The 25,291-nt window shown below is 41.2% G+C and overlaps 1 protein-coding gene across 5 annotated transcripts in view; it reads right to left on the reverse strand.

Annotated features, from left to right (window-relative positions):
• FILIP1 (filamin A interacting protein 1) overlaps positions 1 to 25,291 on the reverse strand; it is a 107,225-nt gene that overhangs the window by 36,379 nt on the left and 45,555 nt on the right. For all 5 annotated transcript variants that reach the window (XM_072330811.1, XM_072330808.1, XM_072330807.1 and 2 more), the window contains 3 exons: positions 24,132 to 24,410; positions 6,287 to 6,460; positions 3,749 to 3,927 (listed from right to left, as the gene is read on the reverse strand). In XM_072330811.1, coding sequence (XP_072186912.1) covers positions 3,749 to 3,927; positions 6,287 to 6,460; positions 24,132 to 24,404 — 626 coding nt within the window. In that variant the 5' untranslated portion in view covers positions 24,405 to 24,410. The remainder of the gene's footprint in view (positions 1 to 3,748; positions 3,928 to 6,286; positions 6,461 to 24,131; positions 24,411 to 25,291) is intronic.

Here is a 25,291-nt window from a genome sequence, read left to right on the forward strand (position 1 = left end):
ACAAATTACACAGCTGCAGGTTACTGCCTGTGCTGTCTATTTGCACCGTGCACCTCGCCTTAATATCTCTGTATCTCTTATCACAGAATTTGGCCTTAAACTGATAAACTATAGAGATTTATTAGCCTTGATGACTTCATACCTTTGACTTGATTTTTCTTTAAACAAGTAATTGACTGATGGATGTTCTGTTCTGTTGTTTTTCTGCCAGCTTTGTTATTTTACAGTCTCAAGAAATATCAAGAGAAAATGCAAACTAGAAAGGTAATACACACAAAATCTCCAAGTGATCCCACAGCCCAGCCTCTCTACTTGCCTGGGTTAAGTAAATAAAGGGAAGCAAAAATGCCCAAGTGCTCCATGGAGAAAGGCTTGGTGCTGCCGTCTCATGGGAAAAGGGAGAAGGGAAGTTTGGGCAATAAAAGCAGAAATGTAAAAAGGGAAAACAAAAAGAGGATTTTCTAAAACTTGCTAACATCAACAGTCCCATTTTTTGTTTAAAGATGGCTGTGTGCTTTATTGCTTGCGGATCGCTTTCCTTTGCAGGTGATGCGGGCCCAGAATTACATCACCAGTGGAGCAGCCAAGAGCATCCTGGTGCCAGGATGACTGAAGCTGAGAGGAATGTATTATCACAGACCGCAGAGGGACTCGCCAGTGCATTCCTTGCTGGGGGTGCTGCGATGGGGGAGGCAGAGAGGAGATGATTTTACGCAAAGGCTGAAAGGAAACTTTGTAGAGGAAAGATCTGGGGTCACAGTCCTGCTGTCTCCTCTAAGCAGATCTAATTATGGCTATGTACTTCAAAAAGAGGGTTTGACTAAAACCAGATTCAGCAGGGCACTGCTCAGGGAGCACAGAACGAGTCTTCTCAGCTCTGTCTTTGAGGAAAATGCAAAATGCCTCAGTGCACTGGGAGTGCAGACACTTTGGTTGTAAAGAAATACTTGACACCACAGCAGGAGCAAGAACCAACTTAAAATCATTGCTGCTTATGTGAACAAGAAGTGACCATACATAATATAAATGGATTCACACAAATAATGCTAATGTTAGATATTGGGTGTGCATTTACTGACAGATTGTGTGATGCAGAAGTCTCAGCAGTTTCAAGGACAATGCAGGAAATTATCAAATCATAGAATCACAGAATGGCTTGAGTTGGAAGGCATCTTAAAGACCACCCAGTTACAACACTGTCCCTTGGGCAGGGCTGACCCCCACCAGCTCAGGCTGCCCAGGGTCCCATCCACCCTGGCCTTGAGTGCCTCCAGGGAGGGAGCACCACAGCTTCTCTGGCCAGGGCCTCATCACTCCATGAGTAATACATTTCTTCCTAACACCTAACCTAAATTTCTCCTCTTCAGTTTTAAACCATTCTCCCTTGTTCTGTCACTACTGGACTGTAAAAATTTGGTGCCCCTTCCACTTATAAGGTCCCCCCATGTACAATGAGCTGTTGCACACAGCACCCTCAGTAAGCTCCAGCAAGGCTTTGCTGCCACATCTCACCATGGCTGTGACAATCAATGTCCCATGCCTCCAAAGGAAACTCCCTACTTGCTGGTGTCAGGTGGCTTGCAGACTTTCTGCTGTCCCACAATACTGCTGAGACCATCCTGACTTCAAGCCTCTTTCTGTGCCACTAAAATCAAGAGGAGTTTTCCAGTGCTTTTAGTAGAAGCAAAATAAGCTGTCAACAAACTAGATTTAAAAAGAGACTACAAGACTAATTGCTCAGAGATAGGCACCTGATCGTCTCCTAGAGCCACACTATTTCAGTTTTCAATACCTACAAAGATGCAGAGGAATCCTGAACTCTATACGCACTTAGCAAGCAAAGGTAAGGAGTAGAGGTGGTTCAAAACTATACACTAGTGAGTAACTTCAAGCCTTTCCTGGCTTTTCTGTCCTGGTCTGGACATGGGACAGAGGGAGGAAGACATGGGAGGAGGACCCTAAGGGGAGAGGAATGCGCACGCTTGGTTTTCCACATTTTTTCATGTGCCATGTTCTTTCTCCTTGGTCACTACTAAACTTAATGTGATTTTTCCCAATTAGTGCATTGAACAACATGGATTAAGTAGCAAACATTGGATTTCTATTGTCACTCAGCATAAAAAGCAATGCAACTCTTCACCTGCAGTACAGAGGGAATGGCAACTAAAGCTGGGGGACTTGGATGCTCTTTAAGATCTGCTTTCAATACAAGTTCTAACTCAAATTCTTCTTTTCATTCCTGTTTTTCCATAAAGAAAAGTGGAGTGTGGGAAAACTGGAATTTAAAAGACACAGAAGAGCAGTAAGAGTATGAAAAAAATGCCCTTGGGGATAGACTCGATATCTTTGCAGTAGTAATGTAAGACAGAAAAGTTCTAAATCAGTTCATTAAAGGATATTGGTTCAAAGCAAACAGTCTATAAACTTAGGCTGCTTAATGGTCTTCAGGAGCTGGAATAATAAGAAGGCAACAAGTGATAAATTAAAGTGAATTTTAAATGTAAAGAGAAACACAGCTTTTACTTTTGTATCAATTTAGTTGCCCGTATCTCCACACATACAGAGATATTCACCACAGTGAAAAAATGTCACAAAAGAGAATTAGGTTTGAATAACTCCTTATTTGGAAATACAGCAGATTTTAGATTTTATCCTATGGGAATGAAATCGTTAAGATATAGACATATTTTTGTTCTTTAAAGTTTGCCAATCAACACAGGAAAACAAAGAATCAGAAAAAGAACAGCCACTAAACCAGGAAATATGGTCACTGTAGCTCAAGTGCCACCTACACATAGCTGGCATTGAACAGAGCTCAGGAAATTCATTAAACAGTTCAGCTCCTGGCTTATTGCAATAGCCTGCCACCAGACTGTGGTTTCCTCAAAAGCATTTCTTCTTTCAACTTGCTCTAAGTATTCTTCTCAGAGCTTTTTGGTGTTTGTTTTTTTTTTTTCTTCCAAATTTTGTGGTTTGATTTTAAGCAGTTTGGTATGTGCATGAAATTTCATATTGAAAAACTTGGGCTGTTACTGAGTGCTCATTCTTCACCTAAGTTAGGTGCCCTTTCTTTTCTGTGACTTAGAGAGCAAATTACTCCTACCATGACAAACACTTGAAGGAAAAAAAAAAAACGGAGCACACAAGCATGCTAGATATACAACTACAGGCAGTCCATCACAGGCTGGGCATGTTTTATAAAATACAAACATATTTACTTCCAGGGGAATGTAGAACTTGCTTGAGGCACGTTCCTTCAAAAACATGAAAAATAATGCAAATTGTTTGTAACTCTATAAGCCTCAATGTGAAAGGCAGGGCAAATTCCCTACCATGAGTGTGCCAATATCCGAATATGTGGTTTTCCTTACCCAGTCCTCCTGCTGTGACACTGTGCCCTGTCATTCACAAACTGTGCCGCCCAGCTGAACAAGCCAGCCCAGACCTTAGCCAACACAAATAACATCCGATCTCTCAAAAGCTACCAGGAGATGAACTCGAATGGGAATGAATAATACAACATAAATTCATTTACAAATTCAAGCGCACACTGAAAGAATGTTCTGTGGTATACTTCCAGCTCTAGACTTCCAAAATAATGCAGCATTAGTGTCAACAAAGTGACATTAACAAATGGGTTATATGAATTTAGTGCCACTTAAACACAGAAAAGACCAGCCCATGTCAGTGCTGAACTTAAAAGTGTTGTGATATTGAGGGCATACTTTGCACTGTCTTGGATACTCACCTCTCTCGCTCCTGCTCCAAGAGGTTGGTAAAGTCATCGCTCTTGTTCATGTAATCTGTATGTTTATGCTTCTCATTTTCAAGCTCATAAACTGTGCGGCGATGGCATTTTTCTGCCAAAAGGAGCTGTTCCAGCATGCGTCGATATGTCTCCTTCTGCTTTTCTTCAAGCCTGTCCAGCTGGATTGCAGAAAAGGAGAATAGGCTGTTTCAGAGGTCTCCTGCTTACTTCATCTGATTTATTAACAAACAATGTCATGTTTGCTAAATGTGAGTCCCATAATTTTATCTCTTGTGCTTTACATAAAGCAGTGCCTAAAAATAGGAGTAATTGTCCCATAAAAATAATGATATTTTTTTGACAGGGTGTTTGCAATAAACATTTGCATAGCTCTTGGGTACACAAAGAACAAGGCTTCATGTAGTTATAGGGTAACAAACAATACTGTTGCAGTGCAGAATGCCTCCTGTGATGAGGTGCTGCTCAACATTTCCTAATTTCACATGAGAACAGCAGCAGCAAATCTCTAGGACGGATTTGAACCCTGAGTTCAAGTGCATCTATGGGGACAGACACCCAAGTGAGTAGCATAAGGTATAAACTCAAAGCTGAAATCTGAACTGTGCATCTTGAACACAGTTATACCTGTATGGCTACTCAGATAAGAAGTATGAACAGGCCCCGTCCACCTCCTGTATGATTCTCATCCCCCTCTGCCCCAGCTTCACCAGGCAGCTGCTATTTCACAGGGTGCCTCTGCAAACTGGGGGAAATAAGAGAGCAGGAGGACTGCACTGAAGCAGCTCTTCAGAAACTGAATATGACAGTCAAAAAAAGTCATTACATTTTATGCCAGGATATCTTTTGTGCACTCAGGAATTTTCGATACCATCCTTTTTTAGCTCTCATGTAACCTCTGTAAGACGTGGCAGAGATTGATGTACACTGAGGTCCCCTAGCCAGCATTTTATGCATGGTCTCTAACACTAATGTTTGCTTTCCTTACTTACTATCACCCCTTCAGATCCCAGAAGATACCATGATGAAAGTGAACAGTACAAAAGTACCCAGTGGTAGACAATTCCTGGGGAAAAATCCTGTATGTTCTGAACAGAAGAACTATGAAGAATTGGACAGATGCTGCAGTGCATTGTATGGCATGTTGTTGCATGCTCTTTTTTTTTGTGCTCTGGACTGCTACAAAACTATGACCATGAGCAGTGGTTGCTTATTTTGGCACTCACAGTGGCCTCAAACATTCCCAGATCTATTATAGGTTTATTTATTATATATTTATATAGTTTATTATATTTATATAATTTATATATATTAGATTAGATTAGGTTTTAAGCCAAGAGTTTAAATTCTTGGCTTAAAGTCTCACAGATCTCCTTTGGGGGCTGAGCTAACTTCATAGCCCTGGTGGCGAAGAAACAAGATATGATCAGGGATTTGTGATCCTGGAATTATCATCAAAATCCATCTGTCTCTGATGGTATTCTTTTCTGAACTACTCCTATGCTAGTGCTCTAGTATGTCGAAGGAAAGGAATTGGGGATACAGCTGGATTGATGGCAACATGGACATAAGTCACCAGTGTGCCCTTGCAGCCCAGAAAGCCAACAGTATTCTGAGCTGCATCAAAAGAAGTGTGGCCAGCAGGTTGAGGGAGGTGATCCTGCTCCTCTACTCTGCACTGGTGAGACCTCACCTGGAGTACTGCATCCAGATATGGAGTCCTCAGTACAGGAGAGACATGGACCTGTTGGAGCACATCCACAGCAGGGCCACAAAAATGATCCAAGGGACAGAACACCTCTGCTATGAGGACAGGCTGGGAGAGCTGAGGCTGTTCAGCCTGGAGAAGTGAAGGCTCTGGGAAGACCTGAGAGCAGCCTTTCAATATCTGAAGGGGGGCTATAAGAAAGAAGGGGACAGATACTTCAGCAGGGTCTGCTGTGATAGGACAAGGGGAAATGGCTTCAAACTGAAAAAGGGGAGATTTAAATTGGATATAAGGAAGACTTTTTACAATAAGGGCAGTGAAGTACTGGAACAGATTTCCCAGAGACATGGTGGATGCCCTGTCCCCGGGGACATTCAAGGCCAGGCTGAACAGGGCTCTGAGCAACCTGATGTAGCTGTAGATATGCCTGTTCATTGCTAGGGAGTTGGACTAGATTAGCTTTAACAGTCCCTTCCAACTCAAATGTTTCTGTAATTCTGCATTTCTAAAAACAGAAATGCAACACATGAAGATTTTACTCTCACTTGCCCTCACCAGCCCTAAGGAGCATACAAGCTCTAGATTGTGTTCAAACCCTGTGATTTTTGTTACCCTTATTCAGCAGGTTAAGTTAACAGTATTCAATTCAAGTTAAGATAACAGTATTCAATTTTTCTTTGATCTTCTGTAATTTCTACCAGCATTATATTATCCTCTGTAATGTTTTGCATACACACAAAATGCATGCAATTTCCCATCTGGTTAGGAATCCACCTGCACAGACTTGAAGATGTAAGCTGAGGAATTTTTACCTCTGAAATTGGTTTCTCATAAACATCTTCTCCTATAGATTTTTCTTGGGCGAGGATGGCGTCCCTGTGTAGCACTCGCAGCACACTCTCTGGAGCTGCAGAACCATAGTGAGCTTCTAAAACTTCAGGTTTGGTTTTCTCTGTCTTCAGCATGTGGATCACATCCTCCCTTGCCTGTAACACAGTACCATAAACCAATCTGTTAACCAATGGGGCACTTCATACATAGAGACTGCATACAGAGAAACAGTATAAATGAGAAGAATGCTGGGTTGCCAATGCAAATACAAAACTTGGGGAGATATCAGAGTAAACACGATCTGTGTAAGCCAAATGCAGTCCCTGTAGGCATCATTTATTCTAATTCTTCTTGTCATTACATTTGAATGCCATGGATTTTTATCTGGCTTGAAACTAAAGCCAAGGAACATTATTAATCTTCAGTATTTTTTCTCTTATTTTGTGCCCTTGCTGTTCTCTGACTGCATTTGGGGGATAAGTAAAACAGTAAAGCAGCACAAACGGGCTGAACCACTATTTTTCAGACAGCCTCACATCAAATATTTCCAAGTAACCCCCTACCTGACTTTGTGACTATGGATTATCTTCAAATACTTAAAAAAATAAAATAATAAAATAAAATAAAATAAAATAAAATAAAATAAAATAATCCTAATTTTTGCTTGCTTAAACAAAATCTCTGGAAAGAAAATCCGTAAGGGATGTCCCAGGTTTCCTTGGAGCATGTACCTCCCACGAGCCCACAGCAATGGAAAGCAGAAAGGTGCAGCACCATTTTTTCTCTTCCCTGCCCTGCTCAACCCATGTGAGCCTGGGAAATGAGTTAAGAGCTAAGGAAAAGTTCAGATATTTTAGGAAAAACATCTTACAAACGCAGCCCCAATGTGAGCAATGACTATTTGGGATTTATGAACTGGCCAAGGCTTCATGTTTTTCCAGTGTTCATAATGGCACTCAGTGTTATCACAGTAGCAAATCCTAAATCTTTACCCAATACCACAGAGACATCGCAGCTCTACAAAAACACCTGCTTTTAAAATGAGCAAGGAAATAATTTCAGAAAATGGCAAAGACCACTTCATCTTTCCTTAATAAAATAATCTGAAAATAAACAAAACAACAACAACAAAAGTTTTCGAGGCAAAGTTATGCCACTCAGCTGAGAACTAGGTGAACTGTAAACAGTTATCTGTAAGGGGTTACCCCGTATAACACTTTGTAACCGTAAGTAAAAGCCATACTTGCAGTTCTGCCTACAAGATACAGCTAACAGACTGGAATGGTAACTAATGTTTTTTCAGCATGAGTGCGGAAGGGTGTATTGCTGAAGGATGTCAGAACTACAAATGAATTATGTGGACTAGTCCCAGTGAATGCCAAGAGAGCCTGTACACCTCCCTGCATCATGTTCTGGGAATATGCCACTCTCAGAACAGCAAAAAAAAAAGTTATTTTAGGAAAGCTTGAGACAGTTTCAAGAACATACCATATATTCTTTTTACATGTCTGTAGAAATAACAGTTATTTTAATGTCTTTGTTACTAAGAGGTTAGTGCTTCTAATCTGAGTGTTTTTTTCTCCATGGTGAATGAATGTAATAATCATCATCATACACTCTGGCAAGGCAGAGAATAGGAAACCTCTCCCTCCCCAGTCACCTGGCTATGACTGTCAGACAGTGACTAAATGGGGTTCCTAAAACAGATGGTCCAATATTCTTGGCTCCTGCTTCTTCTGGTTAGCATCTCCCACTCTGTCCATTAAACGGCACCTGGGGACCCTGGCCTCAGTTTTTGAGCCATCTGTGTCCTGTCCCAAGGCACACTCAGTGTCTCGCTGTGGGCTCAAGACCATCTCTCTGCAAAGGGAGCACTGAAAATATGGGGACAAAGAGAGCAGTACTCTTCTGCCCTGTGCACCAACACCAAAGACACACCGTGCTGAAACCTCAACTCATTTTGGTCCTAAGCACAGGAAGCTTCAACCCCCATTTCTCAGGAATGAGTCTACCTCGGAAGACTCAACTAGAAAGAAGGGAGGAAGGATGAATGTGTTCACTCCTACTGCAGCTACCAGGCCCCATATGGTGTAATTAAATACTGAAAGGCAAAGCAGAGACAACCATCGCTTGGTGATTTAGTGTCAGTAGGTGCTGTCAGAGGAACCTAATGCTGCCCTTCCAATGAATGCCCTAACTCCTGTCCAGGCTGTGCATACTTTCCTTCCAGACTCATTAGTCTTTAATCATTATCAACTGAAACAGAACAACTTCAGCAGGAGAGAATATGAGTGTCCCTGAAACAAATCTGCCAGTTAAGAGATGTTTTTGGATGCTGCAGTTTTTGGTCTCCAGGAGCCTGTGTTAAAGGAGCTGGGAAGTAGGTGATGCTAGACAGAGGAACTAAACTCCCAAACAAGAAAAAAAAAAGGGTGTCCAAGCTCTGTCAGATCTTTGAAGGATGCTCTTTTCCACAGCACCATAGAACAATGGGATGGCTGAAATTGGCAGGGACCTCTGCTATGAAGAAAGGCTGAGTGAACAGTGCTTGTTCAGTCTGGAGAAGAGAAAGCTCTGGGAAGAGCATTCCCAGAGGCATTGTGGCATCCCAGTACTTGAAAGGAGCTTATAATTAGGACGAAGAAAGGGGGGAGATGTTAGATATTAGGAGAATTTTTTTTTCACAAAGAGTGTGAAGAGGTTGCCCAGAGAATGTATGGATACTCCATCCCCAGAGGCACTCAAAGCCAGATTGGATGGGGCCTTGGACAACCTCATCTAGTGGCTGGCATAGCAGGGAGTGTTGGAACTAGGTGATCTCTTAAGGTCCCTGCCAACCCAATCCATTCTATGATTTATGATTCTATGGAAGCCATTTGGTCCAAACACTCTGCTCAGGTAGTAAAATTCAGAGCAGGTTACCCAGAACCATGTCCAGTTATTCATTTCATCATCTTTAAGAGCTCCAGAGCACAGGGCAGAGCCTTGGAAACCCTCAGCAGAAGCCCCTTGCTGCAGCACAAGGGAAGGATTTCCAGACCATGGGACACGTCAGGTGGTACTCACCCACTCATGTCCTCCTTTGTGGACAGTCAGGTCTTGAATACCTCTTCCTAGCTAGGAAGAGCTATACTGGCAAGCAGCTTCTACTTCCATGTCTATTTATGTCACTTCCTTGCTCAAAAGCACAACACTGTTTAGCATAAATCATAAGCAAGAGATTTCAAATTGGAAGTAAACTTGTATATACAGACTACAGGTTTTGTCTGTTTTGGTATCAGAAACACGGTGCTTGACAGAATAAAGTCCATTTTTATTTTATGGATGTGTGCTGATGAGATAGAATATTCAGGCGTCAGACAGTCACACACTGCAACAGCTTTCAACACAATGAAAATTATTTGAGTAAGCCCAGAAAACTGCAAATATCCAGAAAAGCTCTTTAAAGTCTAGGTACAGAATTTAGAAAATAAATGCATCTTCCCTTACAGTTTTTCATTACTTAAATTGTCCTCTGGAAAACCCTAAGATAAGCTTCTATTTGTACTGTTGATATTGTTGTTACTCAGAAAACAAAGACATTTTTTTCTGTTAACAAAGTGCCATCAAACAGTTGATCCACTGAACTGTAGAACTGATCGAGACAGATGAATGAACTGGTCATCTTAGAAATACTCAGAAGTTGGGAAGCACAAAAGGCCATGCAGGTTGAGAACTCATTTTCTTCAGGAGCAAAGTCTGCTGAGAGTTCATCAAACTCTTTCTACAGACCCTGCTGAGAGGAACTACATCAAACTGTATCATCTAAGACTTACTCTGTCCTTATTGCAGGTGCCAAAATCTAAAGGACTCTCAAATTTCCAGTACTTTCACTGAGGGGCTAAAATTCAATGAAGTGCTGCTGTTCCACACAGCTCCTCCTGCTCTGCTTTACTGCTCAGTTGCTGTTGTGCCTATTTAAGTTGCGAGTCTGTGTTTCTACCTGTGAACTTTGGGTTCTGTGACCATGGGGCAGTTCACTCAGCCCCTGGCCTGCTGTCCATCCATGGAACCTGCCTATCTCAAAGGGGTAATGAATCCTAGTGCAGGAGCTAGTGGTGTTTATGGAAAGAGCTTTAAACTAGCTATGATGGGGGAAGGGGTCAGTGCTTGAGCCAAGGGTGAGGCAGATGACTTGGCTGAAGTGCATCTACACCAATGTACGCAGCATGGGCAACAAGCAGGAGGAGCTGAAAGCTGTGATGAGGAGGAGGTTGGCCTCTTCTGCCAAGCAGCAAACAGGACCCAAGGAAATGGCCACAAATTGCATAAGAAGAGGTTTAGATTAGACATAAGAAGGAACTTTTTATCTCAGAGAGTGGTCAAGCACTGGAATAACTGCCCAGGGAGATGGTGGAGCCAATGTCCCTGGCAGTGTTCAAGAGGCATCTGGATGAGGAACTACGAGATATGGTTTAGTGGTTTGCTGTAGGTACAGTAACAGGAGGATGGTTGGACTAGACGATCTTGTAGGTCCTTTCCAAACTTGCGATTCTATGATTCTATGAACTCTCTCTCAGTACACGGCTCTCCTATCCTAGGAGTGCATGCTGTCTGCTCTGCTGGAAGGCTGATGTGGGACCACTCTTCACATGGTTCCCTTGAAATACTACTTTTTGGCAGAATAAAAGAGAAAGGCTTTCTTCGGCTTACTGGCTTGAGTGGAGAAGGGGTCTGAGTTCCAAACCTCACTTTAATACGTGCCTAGTAAAATACTTAAATAATATAGAAAGGATGTAAAGAGGTCCCTGCATAAAATTGAAACCATTTAGGAAACAATAGCATGACTCTGCTGCTTGTAAAAGGGGACTGGCAGCCTAGCAACCAAATTCTTGGTCAATGGAAAGACTGTTACACAAGCACAGCATTCGGACGTGCTTCCTCCCTCCGCCCTGCCCTGCCAATTTACCACAGGCCTGTCTCCCCATTCCCACAGTCTTTGGCCTCTCCCATGAGACCGCCAACAAAACTTAGCACCCACTAAACGGGGAATTTTTGCAATAGCCCATTTATCACCTGGGAAATGGGACTGAGCTGCTCAGACTTGTTTCATGTAAGGCAGCTAGTAAATTGGGGGAAAAAATCAGTTGCATTCGAGATGTGCTGAATGGACTCAAAGTAATCACTGTCAGATGAGAATAAAATCCAACTCAGAATCCTTCGCCAGGCCGTTTCCTAAACTCTTCTCCCAAATTTTGTTTGTTCGCAAACTGCATTCCTGGAAATCTACAGCGTTACCACTGTCTAAATCACCTACCAGCACTATTTTCCCTCATAGCTCAGTGCTCCATCTAAGGTACACCTAATGACTTCAGAGAGATCTAAATACTTTAATAATATGATGATAATCCTCTCCACTTATTTAAAGAAGTTTTGAAAATTCAGGGCCAGAAACAATTTTTACAGGGAATGCACTCACAGAATATTTGGAAGTTCTGATATTTACACCTTTTCTTTTGCACATTTTTTTCTCAGTTACCACAGCATTCTGTTCTGCCTGTACAAGTGAAAGCACCAAGTAACAGAGGTTTAACTTGTATAAAGGCAGGTTTTTCTTGCCAGTGATTAATGGCAAGAAATATTGATCAAACCACAGCTTAACTTGTTACTTGTGGTGCTGGTACTTGTATTTCACACAGTTCAGGTTATTAATAGAGCAGCAGCTGCCCTGTATTACATCAGAAACTAGATAAGGTCACAGGTTCTCACTGCAAAGTTGTAATCTTGCCAGTGGCTGGTTTCCTAAATTCCAGTAGACTTTAACAACTTTTCACCTAGAGCTAACAAACATCATGACCAAGGCATACTTCTAAAGGAAACGGGGAGGATGAACTCACACTGCTTTCTGCACTAACCAGGACACACGCATGCTGTGTCACAGCCAGGGCAGGAATAGTCTTGTGACAGAAAATTCCCATTAGAGACCTCAGAGAGTAAATACAGTATGTTTATTTACTCTGATTTAGTGAAGACAGCATCTTCAGGAAACTGTAGCTGAAAAATTATATCTGCAAAGTTCCTAACACAACTCCTGTTTAAACTCAGTCACTTCCCTTCTTACTTTCAAATGAAATTCAAACAATTAAAAAGAAAGCAAATTTTCTGCATTTTTGTTTCATGATACTATGAGCACGAATAAAGAAAGTAATTAAAATTATCCTGCCTACTGGAAGGACATTTCTGCTAAAGATTTGCTTTCCCAAGCTATCCCTGCATTCTGCTATAGTGTCTGGGTAGAAACTTGTTTTCAGAACCATAAGTATTTAGTGTACAAAGAACGCTTCAAAGCTGTTAGATGCTCTACTGTATATTGCATCATGCAAAACTCCCTTTTGCTAAAAACTCAAGGAATACTTTTTCTCTCTTATACTGGATGTCAAGTAGCCGTGTTTACAACATTCACCCAATAGTTGAAAATGATGGCTTAATGACGTGGTCTAATACTGTTAGAACAAAGGGCAGTGGCTTTAAACTAAAAGGGGAAATATCAATTAGACTTTAGGAAGAAATTACTTGCTTGGAGAGTGTCAAGGTGCTGACACAGATGCCCAAAGAGCTGTGGGTGCCCATCCCTGGAGGTACTCAAGGCCAGCTTCAGTGTGGCCCTGGGCAGCCTGAACTGGTGGAGGGCAGCCCTGCCCACAGCAGGGGATTGGAACTGCCTAGCCTTTATGGTCCCTTTCAGCCTAAGCCATTCTATGACTACTTCTGTGATTTTATGACATTAATGTATTGATTTTCTTGCAAGGAAGGCACTTGCCCTTCATCTTAGCTAAATTTCCCAATACTTGAAACTTCGCAGTTCACTTGCATTAATTCCTTTTAACATTTCTGGACTCATATTTGTGTGATTTGCACTGGGAGTAAAGACTGAGAGTGAGAAGTGAATTTTTGCGTGTACGGTGGTTTAGTGTAATACATCAGGAAATGCAAATAATCTCTTGTGACTGTGGGGATATGAAACAAAGTTAACCTGTCTTGGGCACGCTGCAGAGAACTTTCTGGCCTTGTACAAAGCTCTCAGTATCATCGTACCCAGTGTACCACCATGGTCAGAGTTATCTTACAGTGATAACGCAGAGAGTTGTCCTAAAAACAATGCTGAAGAAAAGGTACATGACAGACCAGCTCATCTGCTGAATAAATCCTCTGAAGTGGCTCCAGAAGAATTACATCAGAGATTAATTTGGTGTCTTATATTTGAAAACATCCTTGCTAAAGATTGCAGAGCAGGGGAGAAGCAGCACTGAGAAGTATAGTACTTCTTGCAGCAAGCTTCGAAACAGATCAAATGAGCACTAGAAGACATCTGTCTGTTATTTCCTGCCCACACAGCTTTGTTCTGCTTTATTGCCAGAGAGCTCCATGGATGATGTCACTTTTTTTCTGAAGAAAACAGGCCACCAGAGCCTTTCACTGACATAATTAATTATCTGTAGTCTGGGCCACAGCCAGAAAATTCCCATGGCAAGGCCCTGACAAGTATTAACTCCACACTGCTTAATGTTCTCAGAATTATTGGGGTTTGGGATATCCTACCTTTTCCCCCTGAAAGAGGTTTTTTGCTCAGTAGTATCAAATCATGGGATGGTTACTGCAGCATGCAGAATTGTTGTTCCATGATCCCATCAGCACAGAGAGATGGGTGCAAGAGGTCACTGTCAATTATGCATACAAATCTGCACATTGGGATGTGCTTTACATGCTTCAGGAATGAATCGCAGAAGCTAAACCCACTGGTTTGGGTTTACCATATCCAGCCATACATCTCAGCCAACATTAAGCGTATAATAACATTTTGCACATGATCTGAAGCCCAGCAGTAAGCAGAGGCCCCAGATTGATGCAACTAGTCAACAGGGAAATGGAGGAACATCTGTTAAAGCACCTTTTTGGACACTTGAGCAGGGAGAATTGTTCATGACAGCACAAGAAGAACTGCATTCACAATTCAGGGCTTGTCTGTGGCTGCTGTGTTGCAGTGCACAACCTAACAAATGAGGTAATTAACAAAGCAGCTTTAGATCTCTGGGCAGCTGTGAGAGCACTGCTCACCACGATGCTTGCACAGGCAGAGAGCTCCCTGGTTGCAGTACTTCAAATCAGACATGGAAAGCTTCAGTGGTTCCAGTCCCTGTTCTGCTTTATTCATGTCAAGGAAGTGATCTGCAGCTTTCCATATCCCAGATGAATGGCAGATCATGAGCCACTGTAGCAATATAGGAAATTACTAAAATCGTAGCACTTTTCACACACATTAAGGAAACATTTATAGCTGGATTTGTGTAGTAAGGCTGCATTCCTTCAGTGACCACAATTTATTTTGTGATCAGTGAGCACATCTTTAAGAGGAAAAAAAAGATGACTTGTGAAAGGATAATAGAAAAAGCATTAAATTTCCTCTTTCCTGTGTTATCATCTTCACTTTCATCTTATGGCAAACAGCTTGGCCCAAAACTGAAGAGATCTACTTTCTGTTCATGAACCTCTTTCCAGTGGCTACCATATACATCTTGTGATTCCCTGACTCTGTAGGACTTATCCTCTCTCCAAGATAACAAATCCACCCATGTGTTTTTTTCTACAGTGCTCTGGCTATCCTCTGGCAGGAATCATCACGTGTGGAGTAGGACAGGATGAGAGACAAGCTGGTGCCACTGGGGACACAGCCGTCAGGATGATAAAGTTCAGAGGAAATCCTTCTGCCTCTCCCACAGAGACTGAAGCATAATCCAGAGCAAGCTACCAGCAGACATAAGTGTGTATACATGTGTAATAAACTGTATACACAACTTTCTCTTGTCCAAGCATTTTGTTGGCTTCAACAAGCTGTTTTTCAGTGCTCTGTGCATTCAAGTTACTGATGACTGATAGTAAGTATAGCAAGTATAGTAGAATTGCATTACAGCGAGAACTTACCAGCATAGCCACTTATTTAAATAGAGGAATCATCAAAGGAGGGGGGAGGAGGAGAGTGCACTCTCTGAAAAAAGTCACTTAGGGTAGACAAGGAAAGACACAGAATAAGGGCCCTTGCCCATGCCCTCAATGTTTTCACAGCCTTCTGCTGCCTCTGAAGACCCTGGATCTTGCTGTGCTTGTCCTTCCTTGTGCCCTTCCCACACCTCCCTTAGGTGTCCCCTTCCCTTTCCATTGCTCTACTGCATTCCCAGGAACAATAATGGAGTTTCTCAAAATGCCATTTTGCCTGAAATGCTGAGGCTGCCTAAACCAAGGGAAATGAGTTTTCACTATAAGGCTAACTCCATCAACACTTCTATTTGTTCTGTAAACACTACATGTTTACAAAGGCCGCAATGTCTGGAAGTTACCATGTAACTGTACTTAGGTCAGTCAGTTCCACTAATTTTGCTGGTGTGGAAGAATTGATGGTTTTGTTTCTGGTGTTTTTGCTTGTTTGTTTGTTTGTTTGTTTTTGTGTGTAGTTTGGTTTTGATTTGGTTTGTTTCCCCAAAGAAAAACAATCATTTCCAGAATAAGAAACACCTGCAAAATCCAAACCATTCCCTTTTTAGAGAAGGACTTCCTTTAATAATCTTTCAGCAGTGCATCAGTTTGGGTGCCACGTATGCACAGCCCTCAGACATAAGTCACTGAGCTCGTTTTACTTTGGACTTATGCAAAATTTTACACTGAAGCCAACAGTTTCACAAAGATGTGGCAAGACACAGGATGCTCAGTGTGGTCAGCTGCCTTCTATGTGAAAATGTTGCAATTCTCTTGTTTTAGTCAACCAATAGGTGGAGCCTTTAACCCTAGAAACAAAACACTTTCTCAAGATACGTTCCCACAATTGTTATATAAAAGCTTATGTTTGTTTTTATTAAGGATACTTTGGATGGAAAATAATCAGTTTTGCTCTCAAGAGCTTATCTGATCCTCAGCTGGAGAACAGGAGACTCAAACTCAATAAACACACAATTGGGACGGCAAAGTTAATAAAACTCAGCTACAACAGAAACGTTAAATTAACAACTGATGACTCAGAGAACTGGACAGCAGCATGACACATAAGCCATATGCTCATTGCAAGCTTTCCCAAGAATCCCAGATATTTTAAAGCCATGCATCTAGAGTTTATTGCAAATGGATTGGCCATGTTCTCTCCCACAGAGTGAGCCTTCTCCCAAGAAAGTGAGAAAAGATGATATAAAAACTCTCATTAATGTTGCAGCAAGTGTACAATTTATATTGAGTAAATGAAAAAAAAAAAACAAAACAAACCAAGCAGCAAAACAACCCCAAACCAGTTAAATGACGTTAGCTGATTAAAATGATTTGAAAAAGATCGGATAGGAGGATCAGTTAAGGACACTGATCCCAGCAGAAACAAGACCAAAACTTAGAGCCGGTCTGGAGCAGGACTTTCTGTATGGTTTTGGAAAGAAGATTAGTAAGCAAAAAAAAAAAACACAACCACACACTAAAAAAAAAAAAACAACAACAAAAAACCACCAACAGCAACAAACCAATCTGCTCATCCTCTTCCCTCCACTCTAGATGAGATGTTCAATGGAACGGATACACCTGCTAGTTATTCTTCCCTCTTCTGCTTCTCTGAATGCGTTCAGAGGAGGGCTACGAAGCTGGTGAGGGGTCTGGAGCACAGGCCTTATGAAGAGCAGCTGAGGGAGATGGGATTGTTCAGCCTGGAGAAGAGGAGGCTCAGGGGAGACCTTATAGCTCTCTATAACTTCCTGAAGGGAGGTTGTAGTGAGCTAGGGGTTGGCCTTTCCTCTCGTGTAGACAGTGATAGAACTAGAGGCAATGGTTTCAAATTGCGCCAGGAGAGATTCAGGCTGGACATTAGGAAATACTGCTTCTCGGAAAGGGTAGTCAGGCACTGGAATGCACTGCCCAGGGAGGTGGTGGAGTCACCGACCATGGGGGTGTTCAAGAAACGTTTGGATGTTGTGTTGAGGGATATGATTTAGCTGGGAAGTATTGGTAATGGTTGGACTGGATGATCTTCTAGGTCTTTTCCAACCTTGATAATTCTGTGATTCTGTGAATCTATGCCTATGCAACATCTAGCTCCAGTGAGTGCAGCTCAGGCATTAGCAGAGAAGAATGTTAAAGCATCGTTGTAGAAGAGGTTTTTGGCTTACAGCTGTTCAGTGAGAATGACATTTTAGTAAGGATAATGATTTCAAAAACATAATTCTAAAGCAGTTTTATGACCAAAGAGATCGTTATCATCACTATGGTTGATAGCAACCCTGCCCTTAATTTCAGAGGGAGCAGGAAGTTGCCTGAGTAGAACAATTTAACTCCTTCAGTATATTGCCTTATCTTTTTTTCTCTCATAACACAGCAGGATCTTATTTTATTTTATTTTATTTTATTTTATTTTATTTTATTTTATTTTATTTTATTTTATTTTAATTTGTAATTATTGTGACTGGCTAGACAAGATTGGTATCTCTTGCATTTTTAACATAAATGATTACAAACTACAGGAAAACATGCTGCTCTAGGGTAACAAAACATATCTGGCTACAAATTATTCAATGAAAATAAAAGAGCATTTGTGGTCTGAAGTTTACCCTAAAGTGATTTTTTGTCCTGCAGTAGCCTGCTTCACTAGGAAAACACAAACAAGGAGTCAGACAGATGGGAGAGTTTTTTAATTCCTTGTGGTGGTACTCTTATGCCAGACATTTTTAGGATGCAATATGGGTACCATCTTAATTCTTGCTTTCTCTATTTCCATGTCTCTAGCTTGGATCCATTTATTGTTGTTGCATCCCCCTTTTATCACACTCATTTTCTTCTTGTCTAACCTCTTTCTTCTCATTCCATTCTCCTTAAATTACTTCTCTCTCTTCACATTAACCCTACCTTCATTTTTTTCCACTGTAGCTCTGTGCATGCCAAAGATCCTCTCTAGGGGAATTTGAATTTCATCCGTATGATATGCTCAGAAAATCCTAAACTCTTCCAAATCCAATTAACAAGACTTCACAGTTACAAACACTTAAGTTGCTCCGCATACACTTCAGCGTGGCTGTATATATAGTTTTCACTCAGGCTTCTCTTCAGATAACTATAGATGTTCAGACTGTGAGATATGGCTAATGACCATGTGGAAGCTCTTACCTCTTCACTCTGCTATGTACTGTTTCCCCTAGATCAGTGCTGTGGCATCTTTTCCAACTTTCTTTTGCAATTTTAATATTATCCAAAAGAAACATTCCTGACTTCCACCCACCTAATGAACATCCATTGCTCAAATCTTCAGGCAACTCAATATTCAAAAATATCAATTCAAGGGTAACAAGAAAGATAATGAAGAAAAATATAGGAGTTTGTACAGTGTTTTTAACCAAGAAGTACTGAGGGGGCTGTACCAATGGTGCTTCTCAGGAAATTCTTGTTTCCTTGACAAGAATTGCAACAAAAAAAGAAGTTCAAGGCACTGTGTGAAAGTTTACACATAGTAGCAAGAGGAAAAAAAAACAGAGAAAAATAATGCAATTACGATTATAGAGTCAAATTCCTTCACTACCAAGTGATGGGAGGGTCAAGTAAAGCCATTTCGGCATAGAAAAGGAAATATCAAAATCAGCGTGCAAGGCATTGCACACAAAGCTCTAGATGCAGTAATTTAAGAAAGACAAAGCTAGGCACTAATCAAGGGATGACCAAAAGTGTAGGAAGCCTCTTCTGCTAGAGGAGACTAAAAGAAGGTGACACAGCTATCATAGAGAAGTGAAGACTCAGAGTGTGTGTGCCTGCCATCTATAAACACAGCAGACCTTAAATCACAGGGAAACAGGCAGACTATTTAAAAAGCGATTGGTGGCACAGAGTTCATAAAGTTTCATTGGACACAATTAAAATTAGACCAGAAATTAAAAGGACAAAAAAAGTTCTAAGCATTAAAGCTTTTCAGTTCAATAGAATTAGCCAAGGTAAACAACCTACCTAGTCTTAAAACACATCCTGATAAATCCACAATGAAGGCTAAATGAACTAATTGTCTAAAGAAGGACTTGTTACGAAGCAGATGAATGGTTTTTGCTTGTCAAGGACTTTAAGGAAAATGGGTCAATGAACTCACCTACAATATGAGAACGAAGAAAACCTTGTATTAGGAAGTGGCAGAAAAGTAGAATAAGGAAAAAGGTCAAAACTGGAGAAATATAAAAGGGAAAGAAAACAAAAGAAGGGGGAGACTTTTCTTAGGAAAGAGAACAGAGCATAATTATCATAGAATAAAATATATTAATAAAATGTATGTATGTACAGAAAGGAAAGAAAGTAGAAAACAGGAAATGGAATGAGCTAAGCTTCAAAGCTTAGTTTTATGATAGAAAGCTGATAAATGCTAAAATATCTTATAAAATATTAGCATGCTTAGTTAGTGTATTACCAAACTCATCCTGCTGTTTGAGTTTGTTATGAGAGAGGATTTATCTTACGACAGGACATATAGCCACCAGTGTCTAAGTATTTCCCAAAGGCCTTCCCTGAGACAACAAGACAGAGCCCTCACCCACCTCTGCAAATCCTTCCCTGAAATGCCCAGGGCAAGGAGAAATCTCACAGCAGCCTGAGACAATCTCCTTCTGGTTCAGCCAGGTAAGACTCCTCCCCCACATGGTTACTTTACTTCAGCTAGCAGCAATCAGACCTGTAACTGCCCCTCAACAACCCCTCCTGCAGCTGACAAAGCTGCCAGTGCAATGCGCAGTTTGATAATCAGCAGCACAAACGCAATTAACCTACTAAGGCGAAGGTCCTCCAATGCTGTCTGGCCCATGAGAGGCCAGCAAGGTTGGCCAGGGACTACAGCAGACAAGTCCCAGTGTAATTACGGAATCATAGAATCACAGAATTGTAGGGGTTGGAAAGGACCTCTAGAGATCATCGAGTCCAACCCCCCTGCCAAAGCAGGTTCCCTACACCACGTTGCACAGGTAGGTGTCCAGGTGAGTCTTGAATATCTCCAGAGAAGGAGACTCCACAGCCCCCCTGTGCAGTCTGTTCCAGTGCTCCGTCACCCTCACTGTAAAGAAGTTCTTGCACACATTCGTGTGGAACTTCCTATGCTGAAGTTTCAGCCCATTGCCCCTAGTCCTGTCCCCACGCACTACTGAAAAGAGACCAGCCTCGCCACTATGGCTCCCACACTTCAGGTATTTATAAACCTGGATCAAGTCCCCTCTCAGCCTTCTTTTCTCAAGGCTAAACAGACCCAGTTCTCTTAGTCTCTCCTCACAGGGGAGATGCTCCAGGCCCTTCACCATCTTTGTGGCCCTCTGCTGGACTCTTTCCAAGAGATCCTTGGGCTTCATCCCAAGAATCCAGCCAAAAGACAGGTCTTCTAGGTCTCCCAGTTCTGATTCTTTCCTTTGGCTTGAGGCTTGAAAACAAGCCCTGACTACCACAGAAAGGAGCTTTCCTTCACATGTGGAAGGTCCAAACTTCAAAATCGACTCTGGCCTCCCAGTATTTGGCAGTCTTAATACAACATCCGGGATAATGTTTTGACTAGCAACCTCTACAGAAAGACCAAATCAGACTGGCCATTATAAGAAGGGCTGGTTGCCAAACCAAGGATAGGGATACTGGTGGAGTACACTTTGCAGTACAGTGGATTCTGCTCCCCAGAAAATGGGAGGCATTTTCTCCTGGTTACTGTTGCTCTGAAAATTGGGTTCAGAGGAACCATTAAATGAAGTCTTAAATAAGTACAAATTGAAGGAAAGAGCTTCTTTAACACCAGAGTCATTTGGACTTGAAGGAGGGAAGTCAAGCAAATGGGTTTACCTCTGAACATCTGCTACACAGTATTTCCTCTCAAAAGTAAGTATGAAACCAATCTCACATTAAATTATTTGGAGCTCTGAAGAGTCCTCAGGTACCGTGTCCTGTGGTTTATCTATGTTTTAACCTGTATCTTTTACAGTCACATTCCCAAGATGTCACATTTCAGATATTGCCCATCCCATACAGTAGATACCTTACTACATATTTCATGCAAACCCCATTCCACAGCCACCTCTGAGGAGCACATCTCTGCTCCTCCACAGCAGCTACCCAAGGGAGTGTGTCCACCTGTCCTTACTCATGCAAGGGAATGGGAATGGGTAGCTGAGCTGCAAGTGATGAATGCCAGTTCTGCACTGAAGAAACAGAATAAAGCATGGACTATGACAAAGGCCTCAAGTGCATTAGTTGCTCATATTTTAGTTGGTGTGAAATATAGAAACCATCTCCCAAGCTAATCATCTGTCTGCAAAGGCACAGAATCTAGATAAGGAATTGTTTTTTTTCTTGAAAAACTCAACGAACTGCAGTGGATGCTGCATTTGTAAATAAGATTTTATGATTGTCCTTTTAGTGAACATGCAATAAAAGAGCAAATCGTAAAAATGTATGAATGCTGTTGCTCATTTCCTCTCAGGCCCCTAACCAGGTAATGCTGGAAATCAGTTTTGATATTGCCAGAGATAAGCAGCCTCTGCTCAGCATACAGGAAATATATGCATGACAAACACATGGGCCATTGAACAAAAATCTGTGAGCCACAGGTAGGAGGATATCATCACTGTAGAGATTTATGCTGTCTGTGCTACTCCATAATTAGTAACATTTAGATGTTGGTTTGACTGAAAGCCTGAAACAATCCTACCAGTTAACACTGTGCCTTCGTGGCCCAATTGATTCTACTGATACTTGAAATTTTCTGTTCAAATCAGTTTTATAGCCTTAAAAAACTATTTTTTCCCTCTTGTACAGGAGGAAAATACCTTCATGGAATTTTGCCTCTGTGTATTCAATATTCAACATGTGCTTAAAGACCATGTAAACACTTTTTTTTAATATAAGTGGTAGGATCCCACAAGAGAAAAGATACTGAACTGAGCTACAATGGCTTTAAAAACAGTTTCTGTCATCAGTCCATTTGCTTCTTCCTCTCCTTCTGAGACTTGCACTTAAGAACTCTCCTGTCATGTACACTGGGACACATTTTCATCACTGCAACTTCTGTATGCTTTTTTTCCCCTTTCGTTTTCTTACAAAATAAAGCCTAAGCTACAGTGACCTCAGCTGTTGATGAAAACTTTGTCTCCTCTACATGCAGTGGGAGCATAGGGCCCAGCCAGGAAATCTGACAACAGGCAAAGCTGAGTCCAAGTTGGCACTGGAGGCTAAAACAAAGGCAAGCTACCTGAGGTCATTATAATAAAGGAAAAAAAGAGAAGAGACATAAACATCACTGCTGGGGCATGCTTACACTGTTTACTGGCACTTTCATCTTACAAATTACAATGGAGAAATGAGGTCCCACAGTAAGGATTCAGAACTGATACCGGCAGCCATATATGACTTGTGCCTGTGTTTGCTGTGATCTCAGATGGTGTGCACAGTGAGCTAAGCATATGAAGCACATGCATACATTAGCAGTTTATGTTCCTGAAATCCATAGTTGCCATGACCATTACTCCCCTAGCTGAGATCACTGTTTGGTGTGTGCAAGGCAATGTCATCCTGCACTACATTGGCTAGTGCAGATCATGGCTGCTGAGCAAACAGCTGTGGTATTTAATGCCATTCTTCTTATAGAAATAATTGGATGACCTTACTAGTACAGCCTGCTGTTATTCTCAAAACAAAATCTTCTCATGTATGCTTATACATTGCTTGCTTTGCCAATATTGAAGTGTCTTCAAAATAAACCACAGCCTGATCTACCACCCCAACAAAATGCCAGCCAGCCACCAGCAGTGTCTGTACAGATCTGAAAATGAAAAGCCACAAAATGACTCAGTGTATTAGGTCACTGTGACAGCCAGGAGGTAATACCAGAGGATTTACTTTGGCTGAAGCCTTCCTTGGCTCATCTTCGCTTGCAGTGTCAAAGCCAGGCTCTCATCTCAAGCCAAAGAACTATAGCTTGCCCACTTCAGCAACAGTTCAACAGGTATGATGTAAATAACTAATTCAAACAGGGTTTTTTGAGATGAAATTAAAAACTCATGAATAAAACAAAATGATTCCTGTCCCTGACTGTAGGGAAGCAGAAAAACAGACACACTTTACAGTTATCAGTGTCTTTGTCCTCACAACTCTCCTGTGACACCAGGATACTTTAACAGCGCCTAACATCTCTATAGGTCTTGTAATTTAGGGGAACATCCCTAAAAGTATTGTGCAGGACAACGGATTTATAAGCTTGCTGAGAATTTTCAGTCCATGTTACAGAGAAGTTGGCAGCTATCCCCATCTTCCTCATGGAGATAATGAGGAGATGGACAGTCCTTTAAGGTTTGCAAAACTTGACTCTGAAGTGTAAATTGATGGTGAAGATCTAAATTTCCATGTATTGAACAGGAGAGTTACTCAGGGATAAGACTACAGACCATATTTATTGCAACCCAGGAAACATTAGTGACTTACTTGGAATTCCCTTTCAAGATCAAAATGAAGGCTTCGGGGTAAATGTTTCTGAACCACATGAACATCATACATTTCTAATCAGGTCTGGCTTTATTCTACCTGCATGATAGCTTCATCTTTTAGGAACTGACACATAAAAGCTTTTGTATAAAGTAAAATTAAACACTATAAATGTGGGTACTGCCCTGCAATGATACAAGTTGTTTTTTTTTTCCTCCCAAGACTGCACTCAACAGATTTTCTTGCTTTTTCCCAGCTTTTCACTGTAAAATGATGGACAACCTAAAATGCATGGATAAATAGAAAATATAGTAGGAAAAAAAAAAAAAGTAAAAAAAAAAAAAAAGTTTAATTTACCTGCAGTTCTCCTTCCATTATACTGAGAAGTTTTATCAAGTCCTCTTTAGAAAACTCTATGGACTTCTTGTTCTTTCGTTCACTAGGTCCAGGTGATTTTGAGTGCCGTTTGACAGTTGCTGAAACCATGACCTCATCTTCCTTCCGATGAGGTTTGTTCTTTTTCTTGGCATCATCCTGGAGTTTTTCGTTCTCTGCATGGCTGATGACAGGCTTGGAACTGGAGAAGTGCCCATTAGACGAGCTTTCTCCGCCTTGGTTTCGGGATCTCATCCCTACCTAGAAAGAAATAAGCGTTTTATAAACAAAATTACTCACAAAAAACCACAGCAGAAATACTGTCTCTTGGAAGAACAACAATCTTATAAATACTAAAATACACTGTTATACTCAAGGGAAGGGCACAGAAGGCTCAGACATTTCAACAATTTTGTGCGCGGTAAACACTGAATCCAGAGCACTGATTATAAATTTAAGACGGTCCTAAAGAAAGAGTAACTATGTTTATCAGTATGTCAAGACATTGATATGAGTTACAGGGTATGGAGCTTTAAGTGTTGCAGGAAAACGATAAAGAACATTTTCCAGGGTCTTTCACCAAAAGTCAACATTTTGATCATTCACAATCTAACACTATAAAATAAACATTTGTTGAAGTAGATCTTATTTTAACATGAGGTTTACTTGAGAGAGAAGAACGCAATTAAAATTTTTAAATGCATATTTCTTGAGTATAAATTCTCTATGAGAGTGCAGTGACTACCTGATAAACAATGGTTACTCTAACATTTCCCTCAGCAAAGCACTGGTTTTATTGATTATTAGGGGCAACTAAGAAAACTTGAGAAGGCAAACTCCATCTTTGGCTAAGTACTGTCTGAGATTGTTAGTCTGTGAGTGCCATGAAGGAAACCTGAAGTTTGGATTAAGAGCACAAGAGGGCATTAAAACATTAAGAAGTAAATGGGCAGGATCAGAGCAGTCCTTCCAGAAGACTAGGTTTTCCCCAAAAAGTCAGGTCTTGGTTATTGAAAATTCACAGCTCTGTTCTTTTAAGCATCTACACTGCATACTGGGGCTATTTCTATTCTAGGACATCAAAAAGTGACAGTAAATGTCGATGGCTGGTCCTGGACTCTGCTACTGGACCTTCTGTATCA

Source organism: Excalfactoria chinensis, chromosome 3 (genome assembly GCF_039878825.1).
Source record: "Excalfactoria chinensis isolate bCotChi1 chromosome 3, bCotChi1.hap2, whole genome shotgun sequence".
In the NCBI taxonomy this organism is placed as follows: Eukaryota; Metazoa; Chordata; class Aves; order Galliformes; family Phasianidae; genus Excalfactoria; species Excalfactoria chinensis.